At 30.4% G+C, this 14,914-nt stretch overlaps 1 protein-coding gene across 1 annotated transcript; it reads right to left on the bottom strand.

The window, feature by feature from the left end:
• Positions 1 to 1,546: 1,546 nt before the first annotated feature.
• Positions 1,547 to 14,639, bottom strand: LOC107914445 (ultraviolet-B receptor UVR8). The gene is made up of 12 exons (XM_016843359.2): positions 14,070 to 14,639; positions 12,409 to 12,595; positions 7,211 to 7,357; positions 6,088 to 6,169; positions 5,378 to 5,533; positions 3,990 to 4,163; positions 3,368 to 3,439; positions 2,729 to 2,800; positions 2,447 to 2,565; positions 2,188 to 2,273; positions 2,046 to 2,098; positions 1,547 to 1,925 (listed from the first exon to the last, which is right to left on the bottom strand). The coding sequence occupies exons 1-12, from the start codon at positions 14,167 to 14,169 to the stop codon at positions 1,845 to 1,847; spliced, it is 1,329 nt and encodes a 442-aa protein (XP_016698848.1). The 5' UTR covers positions 14,170 to 14,639; the 3' UTR covers positions 1,547 to 1,844.
• Between the last annotated feature and the right edge of the window lie 275 nt (positions 14,640 to 14,914).

The following is a 14,914-nucleotide window of genomic DNA, read 5'->3' on the forward strand; positions in this document are numbered from 1 at the left end:
ATTCAATTCAACACAATTTAGGAATCCCTCTAAATTAAAACCCAAGATTGGATTGATGTTCACCCACTATTCTCTCTTTATTTCATCCCTCCCTAAAACTTGCTTATTCAAATTTGCTTCCCAAAATTCCTCATCTCCTTCCTTCCAAAGCTAGACACTATTCATTGTGGTGGCTCTCCTTGGCTATGCTTTTAGAGGCAAATTCCATCACATTCCCACCTCGGCACAACCTAACAGGATAAAATTTATCATTATAGCCCAAACATCCACTCAAGAAACAGAATAAAGTGAGCCTTTCGTATAAAAAATTCACAGAAGTGAATTTTGATGAAGATACCATGATTTTCTTCCTTCGCTTCAGAGGTCTTGTAACATCTAGTTCGACTCTGATTTTGAGATAGTTCTTGATTCCCCATTTTAATTGTTTTGTATCATACACCAAGAATCTCCCAATAAAATTCCCCAATTGTTTTGCCATAATCTCCGAAAAAAATCATGGAGACAGATCATACACTTGAACCCATAATGCCGAGAAAATCAGGAGGACTTGTATCGAATCTTCATTTTTTCTAACCAAAAGATAACCAATAGATGGTTATTGAATGTCCACGGAGCCCTATTTATCACCCACTCGATGTCCATTTCATGAAAAAAATTAAACAAATATCTCCACTCTCCCAAATCAGAGATCTGAACTCCCCCTAAAAAGTACCACAAATTCATCATTGTGTTCCTCATAGCCGAAAAATGAATAATACTAGTCATCAGGAAACATCCTACCAGACAATACTCATATGCCGATTTTTGTGACTCCGGATCTATCGGTAAAAGCAACAACTCTTCTTCCCCGTCTTCTATATTTAGCCCGATCATCTCCTTCTCCATAGTTAATCTCAACAGCAACAGTAAACCACACTTCCCAAATCAAGATCCAAATAGACCAAGGAGAATAAATCCTTAAAATTCTATCAAAACTTTAAGAAAAAAAAAAGCGTAGGCAGACATTTCTACAAAATTGGAATATTTTTTTAGACTTGATTTTACATAATTTTGAATTTTTATTTCAAGTATTGTTTTACTAACATAACTTTTATTTAATTATTTTTAAAACATATTTATACTATTAAAATTTAAAAATCTAAATTAATTTAGATTATTTATTGATATTAAGTAAAAATTCAAAATTTAAAAAACCTTATCCCTCTTCCCTAATCGGACTAAAAAAGAAACATTTTGAATACTAAGAAACTTGGAATAAAATAAAACGGTGTTGAGAAAAAACAGCGTTCTTGAAGAAATCTGCGGGTTTTCCGAGGGGTATTATTTTACGGGAAGTATTTAAGTTGATATCAGTATGATTGAGAATATACCGTTCCAAACAACAGCAAGATTTATCATTGGTATTATTTTTTAATGTGCACTTTTTTTATTATTTTGTAAAACAATTATATTTTATATTTCATAAAAAGCAACTTTATTTTCTTCAAGAAAATATGAAAAATTGGTCGATTAATCCAAATAGAAACTGCAATCTACAATTCAAACATAATAAAACCATGAAAATGGATACTATTAAAACAGCCATATTGATTGTAGTGTTTCAACAACTGAAGAAAATTATAAGCAGTAGTAACATAGCCTACAAACCTCATAATAATAGTAGTAATAATAACCAACAACAACACACTCACCTTACAAACCCCTCTGGCTTTGCTGCATGAACACATCATCGCATTTATTCTTGCATGATATATATATATGTTAAAAGACGATTGACGCATTTTTTTTCTTTTCTTCAGACTGAATCCACATAGTTTACGACCACTCAATCTGCTTCAGAGGAATCACATTCGTATTCGCTTCACGTCATTCTCAGGGACACTCACATCACCCCCATTCCCCTTTCCCGAATGAACCGTTTGTCCCTGCATCCACATTACCATAAGCAGAGAACCAAATTGCAGGAAAAATAAAACCAAGATGTTTGTAGCTGGAAATATGCGTTTAAGGTTTCCAGAATTCAACTATATTTCGTTACAACTTACACTTTCATCAGGAACAATTGCATATCGCTCTGTTGGAGAAACCCAGGTTTTACCTGCTCACACAAACATATAGAATATGGAATTATCAACAAAACAGAAAGCAAAGCAGGAAGGATGTCCAATGTAATTAATTATACAGCACCTGACAATGGATCAAGCTTTGAAGATTCTATCTGTTGGCCACTCGAGCCATCAACACTCAAAGCCTCTATAATCTTCGGAACATTCCTGATAATAAGAACAGAGATTGTGACTACTTGGTCAACCACCAAACTAAACAGCACATTGTTCTTAATTTCGTGAAGCAAATAGAAAGTGTGTATGATAGGCACATTGTTCTATAATCTTTGGAACATTCCTGTCCCCTGGTCATCACTAAGTCTATATAGAAATGTGATTACCGGTCCGTGGATTCTCCATGCCCGAGCTGTCCATTTGTACCCCTTCCCCAAGAGAAGACATTTTTCTCTTCAGTAATTGCAAGTGTGTGCCTCCAGCCGCATGAAACCTGAACTACTTTCTGCCAAGTAAGAGACATACATATGATAAGAGACTGCTTAACCACTACCGTAGAAAGAGGAAATACCTCTCGATGAGAAATCAAAAGAAGAAAATTCTGAAAGAACTGAAACCAATCTCATCGCCTATCTTAATATTCAGAAGCTACAGTAATAAGAAAGTGCCTGCTCATGAGGAAATTTAACTGGCACTGGAGAGCAATGATCAGCGTTGTCACCAACCCCAACCTGTCCAAACTGTAAATGAGGTAGAAAATTGAATCAATAGTTGGACATACTGCAGATAAAGACTGGACAAATAAAACTCAATGAAGAAAACGCTTAAATGGGAAAACCTAATTACTTACTGAACCTTTGACAAGCATTCATAACCATAATTTAGTCACACATATCATAAAACCTTAGACAAATGCACCAGTAAATTATTATTGTGCAGACAAGTCCATCCTTTGTTACTCAAACTCTGGTCTAAGTGTTGAATTCAGGTTAGTGTCCTTTATATATTTAAACAATTGTCTAAGTTTTTCTATATATTTGGAGTTGGAGGTCATATCCTTTATCCATATGTCGGACACAACTGCCAGACATGAATACTTCAAGAGAAATGAAGAGTTGAAGCAACAAAAGGTCCATCTGCAAGGGGGCATGCATGTCTACCAGAACCAAAAGATGCTTAGAGGCCTCAAATACATATAAAAGGGGTTCGTGATTAATGTTTTAGCGAACAAACAGAATAATATCACAACAGAATGACAACACAATGCATTTCAAAGATATAAACTAAGAAACTTGATTTTTTCAAACCTTGTTCCATCCCCAGCCATAGAGTTTTCCATCAGATGTGAGTGCCATTGTATGTCTCCATCCACCTGCTATCTAAAAAGATTCAAACCAAAATGCAACAGAAGTATTTTAAAACATACTTTTGAACCCAACATATATGCATCAAATATCATGAAAAGTATCGAGTATGACTAAGAAAATGGTAAGATTGGGGGCGGGGGGGGGGGAATCCTACACAATGAAGTATGATATCACCAGAATAATTCTAGGTGGTACCTGTACATAATCTTAAAGTCTCCCCCTTGTAAATAAATATTGCAGATTAAAAACACCTAACTATGCTGAATTGATGATACGGAACAAGGAATGAACATAAGAAACCTAAAGATCAGAGGGAGAACTAAGGAGAGAGCAGGAGAAATAAGAAAGGTAATTAGATAGAACCCAGGCAGAGGGAAAATCTCACAACTTGACAAGTTAATATTCTAGATCTCAAGAATTCTTAATCCAACACTGGAAGAATAACCCATCAAAAGCCATAAAACTTGACATAAGTCCTAAATCCGAAATATATCCTAAATACAAACAAAATCCAACTTTGAATAAAGAAACATTGCAGATTGTTAACATGGAAATATTTCACCTGCTTAATAAAACTGTCGGCTAAAGATTCCACCTTATGCGGAACAAGGTGATCCTCAAAGTCCCCATGTCCTAGTTGACCATACTTGCTCCACCCATAAGTGTATAATCTACCAGTATCAGAGACTGATATGGTATGCCGCCATCCACAAGCAACCATATTCATCTTCTCTCCCTGCATTTGAAAATTCTTACTACAACAGAAAACATGGAAATTAAGGCTGTTAACTTTGAAATGGAAAAAATTTAAGCTTTGAATATCTTGTTTAAGATGAGCTTGTAGTTTAAAAACATAGTATTTTGCCTTAAATTGTTTTGGAAATATTCTGGTCTCATCATTGTTTCTTCAAAAATATATGTTCTTGAATGAATGTTAGTGGTTAAATTATTTTTGAGACACGTAAACGCTCCTTCAAAATTCTACCTTGGTTGCTAACAGCTTCTTCATTGGAAAGATGAGAATTTAGCTTTAATTTTCAAATTTATTCTTTCCCAAATTTGAATTTTGTTATTATTGCTTCTTACTAATTCTGTTTTGATATGTATAAAATTATTCTTGGTAAATGATTGACTGATAAAATGCTTGGTCTTGGAAATAGACTTGAAATATGATTTATCTTTGTTCTTAATGGAAAATCAAGATTGGATCCATGGCTTATGCTTGTGAGTTTATTCTTGATGAAAAATATTAATTCTTGGTTCATCTGTTTTCTTTTTTTTGTTGTTATTTAGAATTTTTACTTAAGTGACAATTACTTATAGTGCTTTCTTTTATCTTAAATCATCACTGTTTATGGCCTACAATAGCTTGTATTAACATATTTATTCATGGTAAAAATCTCTTGATCATTAATTTGAATGATGAACAAGTCTTAACTTTTTATGTATACATGACCAAAAAAGATTTGATACATGACATGTTTGGGAAGTTTATTATGCTATGTGGCCTATAGCTTAATTGAATACTTTAGTTGAAATTGGTATATCATTTGAGTTTAACAAAAATTTTGTTACATTAGGTATCTTAGTGCTACAGCTACTAATGAATATCTTCTAAAAGGATTTTCTGTTTATGAAAGGAGAACTTGAGCATGAAAGAACTCGTATTTCAAACACAAGCAAAAAATGGCTACATTCTTATATGCGAAAGAAAAAGGAAATTTAGACTAAATAGTTGAAGACTAAAAGCAATAAATACCACGGACAAAAAAATTAAAGCACCAGATGCAAACTTCCATAAACCATATATCAACTTATATATAACCTTACAACAAGATGTTATGAGTTATCTGCCTTGCATATTTATTGAGGATGGTCAATCATCTTTATAGAATTTCATCATTGATACTTAAGGATACATGCCAAACAAATAGTACCAGTTTGACTTACATTGAGAGTAGAAACCTTCTCAGGAACTAAGCGATCATTTCTGTCACCTAAGCCCAAGTTCCCGTATCGTCCCCATCCCCAACCATAGAGTGCACCCTCTTCTGAAACAGCTGCGGTATGCTCAGCACCAGCAGCAACCATTTTGATAGAAATACCCTTCAACAGACATGGAAATGCAAGGTGATAATCACTTCAACAAAGTGCATATGCAACTTTTAGCTTGATTGAAGTATCAAGACAGAATTAAAAAGTTGAAGAAAAGCAAGAAATTAGATGGAGATTTCAAAGATTTTAAACAAACTGTCAACAAACATACAACCGCATTTAAAAATCTTAGACTGTTGAATTTGAATAGTCCTGATAACATGTTTCCTTCAAATAATTGTATATTTTTCATCATAAACTCAAAAGTAATTTACAAATCTCTTTCTTCTCTGGCTAGTATTACATGCTAAATGCAACTTCCAATTTGTTCCAATAAGAAATCCCAGATTGTTGACATTGATTAACTTAAAATCTTGTAGAATATAGCTTTTGAGTGTGAAGCAATTCATTATACGCTTATAAATACACATATTGTGAAGGTCAACAAAACAAGGAACCTGGATGCACAGGCAGAGGCTTGTTTATTTTAATGCTGAAGTACAAACAATGAAGAATGGAGCATCAGATGACTATAAGATATAGGACAACCTGGAAACACGTAATACCTGAAAGGCTTGAATCTTTTGAGGCACAAGAGAGTCTTCAGTGCTTCCAAGACCAAGTTGACCATTTTGATTTCTTCCCCAACTTCAATTAAATTCCAAAACAAAACGTTACAGAAAAGGTCAAAAAAAAAAATCAGTAATAAGAGCAATCACAAACATAAATTGAAAGAAGCAACTGCAAAAGTTGGAACAAACTATTTCAAAAGGCAATAAAACTTCTTCATAAATGGCTACTAACTTAAAAAATATTTTAGGTTTCCGGGTACATGTTGCTCAACCAAAACATAACAATTCTGAAATTTAATCATATGAATCATAGTTCTACAAGAAATTGTGATCACCATCAGACAGACAGACTCATCCAAAAGGAGAAGGTATAGATGAAACTACCAAAAAGAAGATATGTTTTTTTTTTCTGATCTAATGATAAGGTCATAGTGTAGCCATGGCGCATACCGATGCAGCAACAAAAGCCTTAGGTTCATCATTGTTTACATCATTGTATATATGGAACAAATGTCAGTTTTCTCATTAATTTAAAAGTTTCATAAGCAAATGGGAAGACATATATATAACTGAATCAAGTAAAATGTATATTGAACCCTACATTTCAAGTGTTTTCACACTAAAGCATTCTTGTAGAATGTCTCCTGCATGGAAATGAATGCTTTCTAAAATGAAAGAATTTTACATTTAATTTCATGCATTCCAGCCCTCTTATGGATCTTCCCTAATTGCATTCAGAGGTCAAATTTGCTGTGATTTCTTAATTACTACAAGATGACCTCTTGAACTATCTTTGCTTACATGACAGCCTACTTCAATGAGGACCGCTATAACTAATATTTACTAATCTTTTTGTTCACCATAATAGGTGCATTATAAACTTGATACCCAAGCTTGGCCACTTCAAGTTCAAACTACTATTTGTAGCATCTCCATGCAATTACAAAACTTAAAACTCTAGGCACTAATCAACATAGTTAACCATTTTTAACTATTAAAAAAATCATTTTTAACCCTAAAAGAAATTGAAACAAAACATCAAACATATATATATAATCATATAGTAAAAAAAAATCAAATTAAAGTAAGAGAAGGAATATCTAAAAACCAAACATACCTCTGGACCTCGCCTTCCATTGTCACAGCTAAACAATGGCTGTCTCCACAAGCAATTTGTTTAATCCTCAGACCATGTAATGCTTTTATGGGTTGAGGAGTGAATAAGTCACTAAAATCTCCATGACCAAGTCTTCCAAAGTCACCCCTGGTATCAGTAACAGTGAGAAACATACATTTAATAAGAGTTGAAAATAGAAAACCATGTGCTCAACTATAAGAGATGTTACTGTTGGATTTGAGAATTCAAAAACTACTAAATTATGAGACTGTGATATTTAGTAATATTAACTTTAAGATTACAATATGCTACCAAAAAGCTTGTACCTTAGTAGCATGGATGGTTTTGCGTGGTTTATGAATTGATCTTTTAGTCGGAATGACTTCAGGATTTAGATTTTATTTCATGTATTGAGTCCAATACGACTTTTGGGCTTAAGACCTAATTTAGGTCATATCCATTTTATTTAGTCTTTCATTTACTTTTTTTATTCATTTTCTTAGTTTAATTTTATTTATGATTTCTTTATTTTTTCTAAAAAAAGAAAAAACAAATAAGAGACTAAAAGGATAGGAAAATATATTTTGAAACCAAATACAACCTCTGAATCAAAGACTTAAATATTGTTCTAAAGTTTGAATTGAATCTAAAAAACCGATAATTATTTGATACAATGTGGTATACCACAAGCACAAGCGGGGTTCAAAGCTTACTATGGGTGAGTTTGGATGGGCGGTGCGTTTATTTGCGGTTAGTGTAAAAACAGCGGTGGCGGTGAGATTATATACTGTAGCGATACTATAACGTGAGACAAAAAGTAAGCTAAACGCACCGCACCGCACCCAATCGCCCATCCAAACCCACCCTATATGTTTTTAAATATCAATTAAAGACATTTGTCAGCCTCTTAATTTTGCTTGTAGAGTTATAAAATTATTTAATGCTATATTTGGATAAATAATTAAAAATAATTTTAAAAACCAGTAAAAGGAAAAGAAATACAAGTTAAGAAAAAGAAAGGATATATGGAGATTTGGCAAAAAAGAAAGACATTTGATATTTCAAAGAAGTTTTTTGGAGATTGGCAAGACAATCAAAAAAATCAAAAGAGAGATCGGCAAACAAATTTTTGGACTTTTACTATTTACAAAGTTGTTTGAATCGGACTGGCTGGATCGGGAATTGAGTATTAAACTGATTGATTCGAGAATTGTTTACGGACCAATTGAACCAGGCAAAAAATCAGTTGAACTAGATTTTTAATATATATTTTTTATCTTTATGATTTTTTAATAATTTATTTAATCGAATCAGATGAACTGATTGAACCGATGAACTAATAACCTGATTAATTTAATTACTAATCTAGTTCAGAAAACTTTGAATATTTGTCATTTCTTTTTGGGCTTAAAGTTTAAAGATTAAATATGTTTTGCATTTTGCTATTTTTTTTTTAATTAAGTTGAAGGAATTGACAAGGATTACTGTATTAATCCATTATTATAAAACTTTATTTTTTTACTGTACTTACAATCACATGTTATTCTCCAAGTTTTGCTTATAAAATTTTTAAACTCCTATATATAATTTTCCTTATTATATAATTTATTTATTAATATGTATGCCTATGTGAATATAAATATAACTTATACTAAATCATACAGTTAGATTAACATAAGTAATATAACATATGGTTTTATGGAATTATTGTTAACGTAATAGATAAAAAAAATCGATTTATAGTACATACTAATAAATATAGAAATTAAAATTTAATTATATTAATGAAAAGTATCTATTAATCTAGAATACAATATATATTTAATTTAGAAAAACTTTGTAACTAACGAAAATACCCTTTATTGTTAATTATATTATTAAATTGACATCATAATAATAACTTATTTAATAATATAATTTATTAGTATATAATAAAAGTAAAATTAATTAATTTGGTCATATCTTTTAAAAATTCTATTTAAAAAATTACATAACATATTATTAATTAATAAAATTATAAATCTATAAAATCATTGAATATAATTATTTTGGCCAAACATTGAATATAATTGAATAAATTAAAAATAATAAAAATCCAAGTTATTTAATTAATTAAATATAATTTATATATATAAATATGATTTTATTTTAAATATGACAGTAATTAATAATGTTAAAATCAAATTTTTTATAATCAATAAAAATTAAATGTTTGAGATTAAACAATATATATAAAAAGATAATATCAATATATTAATAATCTAATTTATATGTATAAATTTATTTATTAATAATGTTTTCATTATCAATGTAATAATTATTAAATTATACTATTATCTTAGATTAATTCTTATTTAATTAGTATTACAATTATATACCAATTAAAAATTAATATTTACCACTATCAATATATGAATTAGCAAAGCATTTTCATTCAAAATAGACTTTGTTTCCATCACCAAAAAATGTATGATTTTCATTATTATTTGAGATGTTTAGTTATTATTATTTGACATTTGATATTTGAAAGTTTTATTATTATATTTTATTATTTATATAATTGTTAATGTTATTTATTGTTGTGTTGTAAAATATTATATCAAAGACAATGAAATATTAAAATAATGATTGTTTAAACATGAAATTTTGACTCATATTCGAATAAAAAATTATTTTATCTAATTACTTAATATTTTTTTCTTGGTTGGTTACTAATTTTTTTTTAGTTTTTATTACTTTTAAAATGAATTTTATTACCTCAATTTTTTTTTTCAAAATTAATGGACTTTCCTTGTAAATTAAACCAACTATTATTTAATTAGCAAATATTTTTTAAAATTTATAAAATATATTTAAGAAATTTAAAAAATAAACACATATGTTATAATTTAAAACCATAGCATTAAAAACATAAAACTCTAATAGTAGAGAAAAAAATTAAAATAAAGGAAATTATAAAAATAAGGATAAACTACCAAAATAGTCACTTTTGTTTGCATCAAATTACATTTTAGTCACTTATGTTATTATGTTGTAACATTCTAGTCACTAAGCGTTAATTGCCGTTAAAAGTATAACGGTAAGCTGACGTGGCATGTTAAATCATCATTTCAAACGAAAATTTTAGATTAAATTAAACAATTGATCCCTATATTTTTTTTATTTTGAGCAATTTAATTTTTTTTCTTTTATGTTCTTTGAACTTTCCTTTTTTTTTTCTTTATATTTCATTCTTTTCTCCTTTTACCTCTGCTTTCATCCCTTCTCCATTTCTTTTAAAGTAGTTTTTCTATGTTTTCCTTTTGTTAAAACTAGCCCCTATGCTTTTATTTTTTTTCTTTTTATTTATTTGTTTTCATTTTCTTCTTCCCTTTTTATTTTTCTCTCTTCCCATATTTTTCACTGCAGAAACATAATCTTTACCCACCAAATAAGCCAAGTATTTATTTCTTTCACATGATTCCTAAATTGAATTTAACCCAAAACCGAATAATCATTCTTAATCAAATACCGATTTGAATAGAACTTAATTTTGAAACTAAAATTGGATCTAATTAATTAATATAAAAAACCATATCCTTAATCAAATCTAAACATAAGTTGAATTCTTATATTTAAAATAACTTTTTTCTGTTTCCAAACTTTTACAGAATCGTGTAGATTATTTCATTCTTTTTCTTTATTTTCTGACGAATAAAATTAAGCAAACAATAAAATTGATCTAAAACTTCTTGGATATTCCCAAGCAAGCTTGATTAGAAGTCGAGCATGGATGAACCAAAGAAAGAAAGGAAGCATGGAACCAAACTGGTTTGGATAAAGTTGATGGTAAGTTTATATGGTGGTCGTTTTAGTCTTTGAGAGTGTAAAGCTCGTTTGAAGAATTTGAGAAACATAATTTCGAAAGGGCGAGAATGTTGTAGGTAAGATAGATAAGGTGATTGTAGGGGTTGGTTAGGAGATTAAGGGAACAAGCTTGAAAAACTTTGTCGAAGATGGACTGCCGTAAGTCACGACTGGTAAGGTCTTCGAGAGAGGCGAACCTGTGGACTAGATCATTGAAAGAATCAAATAGGTTTGTTAAAGCGATGATGGATAATAAAGGTTTGTAATTGTGGGAGAGAATATGCGTAGCAAGTTTTATTTTGATTTTAGCTTTCACTTTTTTTTTCATAAACATAAAAAAAACTTTAACAAATGAAAAAAATAAAAAAACTACATTAAAAGAGATGCACAAGGGAGGTAAATAGAAAGAGATGCAGAAGAGAATGAAAAAAAAAAGGAAAGTTAAAAGAACATAAAAATTTAAATTGCTTAAAACGAAAAAATATGAGAACCAATTGTATAATTTAACTTAAAATTTTTGTTTGAAATGATAATTTAACATGTCACATAAGCTTACTATTACACCACAAACGGCAATTAACGGCTCAGTGACTAAAATGTAACCTGAGGTAAACAAAAGTGACTATTTTAATAATTTTCCCTAAAAATAATATAATATAATTGTTGAAACCATTTTTTGGGCTGATTACAATAATATAAAATCATATCATGTTATTTATTCTATTAAATTAACACTTTATAAAAATAAAATTATATTTAATATTAGTTTAGGTTATCTTGGATTATTTTTTTAATAGAGTTATCTCTTATTAAATTGATAATTTTGAATTAAGTTTATTAGGATTTGAATTATTTTGAATTTAGATTATTTCAAGTTTTAATCCTTTTACATTTGGATTTTTAAAAAATTAACTTCTTATAATAAATTCAGATTAGGTATGGATTTTAAGTATTCAAGTCGAGTTCTTTTAGCTTCAAATTCATGTTATTTCGTGTCTAGATTGTTTTAAGTAATTTTCAGGTTCTTATAGAACATATTTAGGATGTTGACATTTTATAGTCGGTTATGTACTACTCTTTCTTATTTTATTAAGTTCATTTAGTATAATTTGATTGTTTCTAATCCATCTACTTCTCTAAATGTGTATTTTCAATTTTGAGGGGTGAATTATTTTTTAAAAATTTTCGTGATGATTTGGATAAGACAGAGGGAAAGTGGTATAATATTTGTGTAACTATAGAAAAATTGCTGAAGTGTGTTAAAGAAAGAATAAAATTAACTAAAAACAATAGTAAGGTTTCTTAAATAACTAAAGGTACAAGTCTGAGAGACCGAAGAAAAGAGAACGTACCATCCCCAACTATACACTTCAGTGCGAGACAATGAATATGCAGTTGTATGATCGGCTCCACATGTAACAGATATTATATCAAGTCCATCCAATGCACTCAATCGTGTTGGCGAAAGTCGATCTTCCGCATCGCCGTGGCCTAACTGCCCGTCCTCTCCTCGTCCCCATGAGCAAACAATATTTCCAGCTGTTAATGATCAAAAACAAGGATATACGCTCAAGTAGGTTTATGCAACTTAAACCAACACGACTAATATCAGAATCTTGACTTTGAGATGCACTTATAAAGACAATAGTATTTATGACTTAAGCTCTCAACTGGATCTTCAGCACCCTAGTACAACAATAACATTGCTGTTGCCATACACATGTGTTACTAAGACTAGGCATACAACATCCATATCCATGAGCATAGTACAGGCCTTAGCCATAAGAACTAATAACCTACATTGCTCTGATTCCTTGTTTTACTTGAAGTACTTGCATCCAATACGTGTCTGACACTTATTTGGATACAAGAGTGGAAAAAGTTTGAACACATCTAGGTTAGACATATGGTATTTGACACTCACCCAAGCCCAAATAATATAGGCTAAGAACAAGAATATAAGAGCTTTTCTCTATGGCATATGCAAAAGGAAAGTAATGGATCTGTTTGTTCACATTAAAAACATGCTATAAATAACTCAAGAGCCACTGAAAGGTTTCATTTCTCCTGTTTTTGAACAGTTGACAAGCCCTACGCCTACATTGCTTCAACTTTATTTTTTTCAATATATAAGTTTTAGGATATGACACTGTTCCTGCACGCATAAGACACTATAACTAACATAGCTTATTTATTACATATGTATTTCAATAGTTAGACATAAAATAAGAAATAGTAAATATAAATTTAAACTTACAAGTAAAAACTCTGGTAAGAAAAAAAGAATTTCCTCCTATTTTTCCTAAGTGATTAAAAATTAACGATTGAAATTAATTTATTACTATATCATATACTAAAATATGGTGATTCCTAGGATTAATGCAATTGTTTACATGGGAAAAATCAAGCGTGGAATCAACTATTGATATTTTCCAAAGTTTAACAGTGGAAATCATATCATAGCTGATGTCAAAATTGGCCTAAAAGTCAAGAGATAAGACAAGACAACTCCCACCAGGTTGAAAAACATCAATACGCAAATCGATGTCATTTGAAAAATATAACATCATATGCATGTAATTACATACCAAGATACAACATGGGATGCTAACAGGGAGAGCTAAATCTAGTCATGGTATGAAGAAGCAAACATAAGAAAGCGTTTAGGAGATAGAAAAGGATCCCAAAAGTTTCATCCAAAATGAAATATTTATAGGAAACCTGTGAACTTTGATTGATCGAAAGCATTAAAATGATGCGAAATGACATAATTTCCCTGGTATATTGAAGTTTTTGCTAGTAAAAAAGGATCTGAATGGCCTTTTTACGCGAGATTTCTAATTTCAGTAAATTAAGTAAGCAGAAGTGTGCAAGAAGAGGGTAATTCCTATCAAATTTGACCAATTCAGTCGTCCCAGAGAAGAAAGAAAAAAGGATCAGCAACAAAAACTAAAAAAAAAAGTACTTGGAAATCAATTAAAAAGAAAGGAGGGCAAAAGAAAAGGAGTAATACATAGAAGAGCAATGGAGTGGCTAGCACCAGCCGAGATGAAAAGAACCTGACGAAATGGACCAGTGACCTCAGTCATACGCACATCCTCTTCTGCTGCCATTTCTATATATCTTCCCCCCACCCACCCACACACACAATTTGTGGGATTTTTTACAATCTCTATCCAAGAGAAGGGTAAAGATCTTTGTGTGGCCTTGATGAAGAAGAAAGTGAAACAGGAGATATTTTCAGAGGATTTTTGAAGATGAAAGAGAGTAGTAATAAATGAGGAGTGAAAAGACGGGTTTGAAAGTTGAAAGTTTGAATAAATAGTTAAATAAAAAAAAGGAAAAAATATAATAATGAAGATGGAGATGGAAAGTCATAAATAACCCAGGGCAAGGGTTGTTTACAGTGACAGAGAAAGGACATGTGCACTATAAGAGGTAAAAAAAAAAAAAAGCCCAAACCAACAACAGAGACTCTTATGACAATGATAACACTATGCCAAAGAAGATGAAGAATATACAAGAAGAAACTAGACTTCCTCTCTCTCTCTCTCTCTCTCCCACACTTGGAATATCCTGCCTACCTACGAAGTTGATTCGCTTGATATTTTTTAATATACTTTGAGATAGAAGTTATATTATTTTACTTAAGATTTTTTTTTAATGCATTTGAGTTAGAATTTATATGATTTTGGTGTTTGGAGTATTTTTTTTTACATAAATGAGAAATAATAAAAATTAATTGAGGCTTGTTGGTGGATAGGATAGTCACCCATCCATCAGTGATTAAGTTCCAGCAACCCTGCACCAAATTACTAAACTGATGAACTCTATCATATGGCTTATTAAATAACCATA

Source organism: Gossypium hirsutum, chromosome D10, assembly GCF_007990345.1.
Source record: "Gossypium hirsutum isolate 1008001.06 chromosome D10, Gossypium_hirsutum_v2.1, whole genome shotgun sequence".
In the NCBI taxonomy this organism is placed as follows: domain Eukaryota; kingdom Viridiplantae; phylum Streptophyta; class Magnoliopsida; order Malvales; family Malvaceae; genus Gossypium; species Gossypium hirsutum.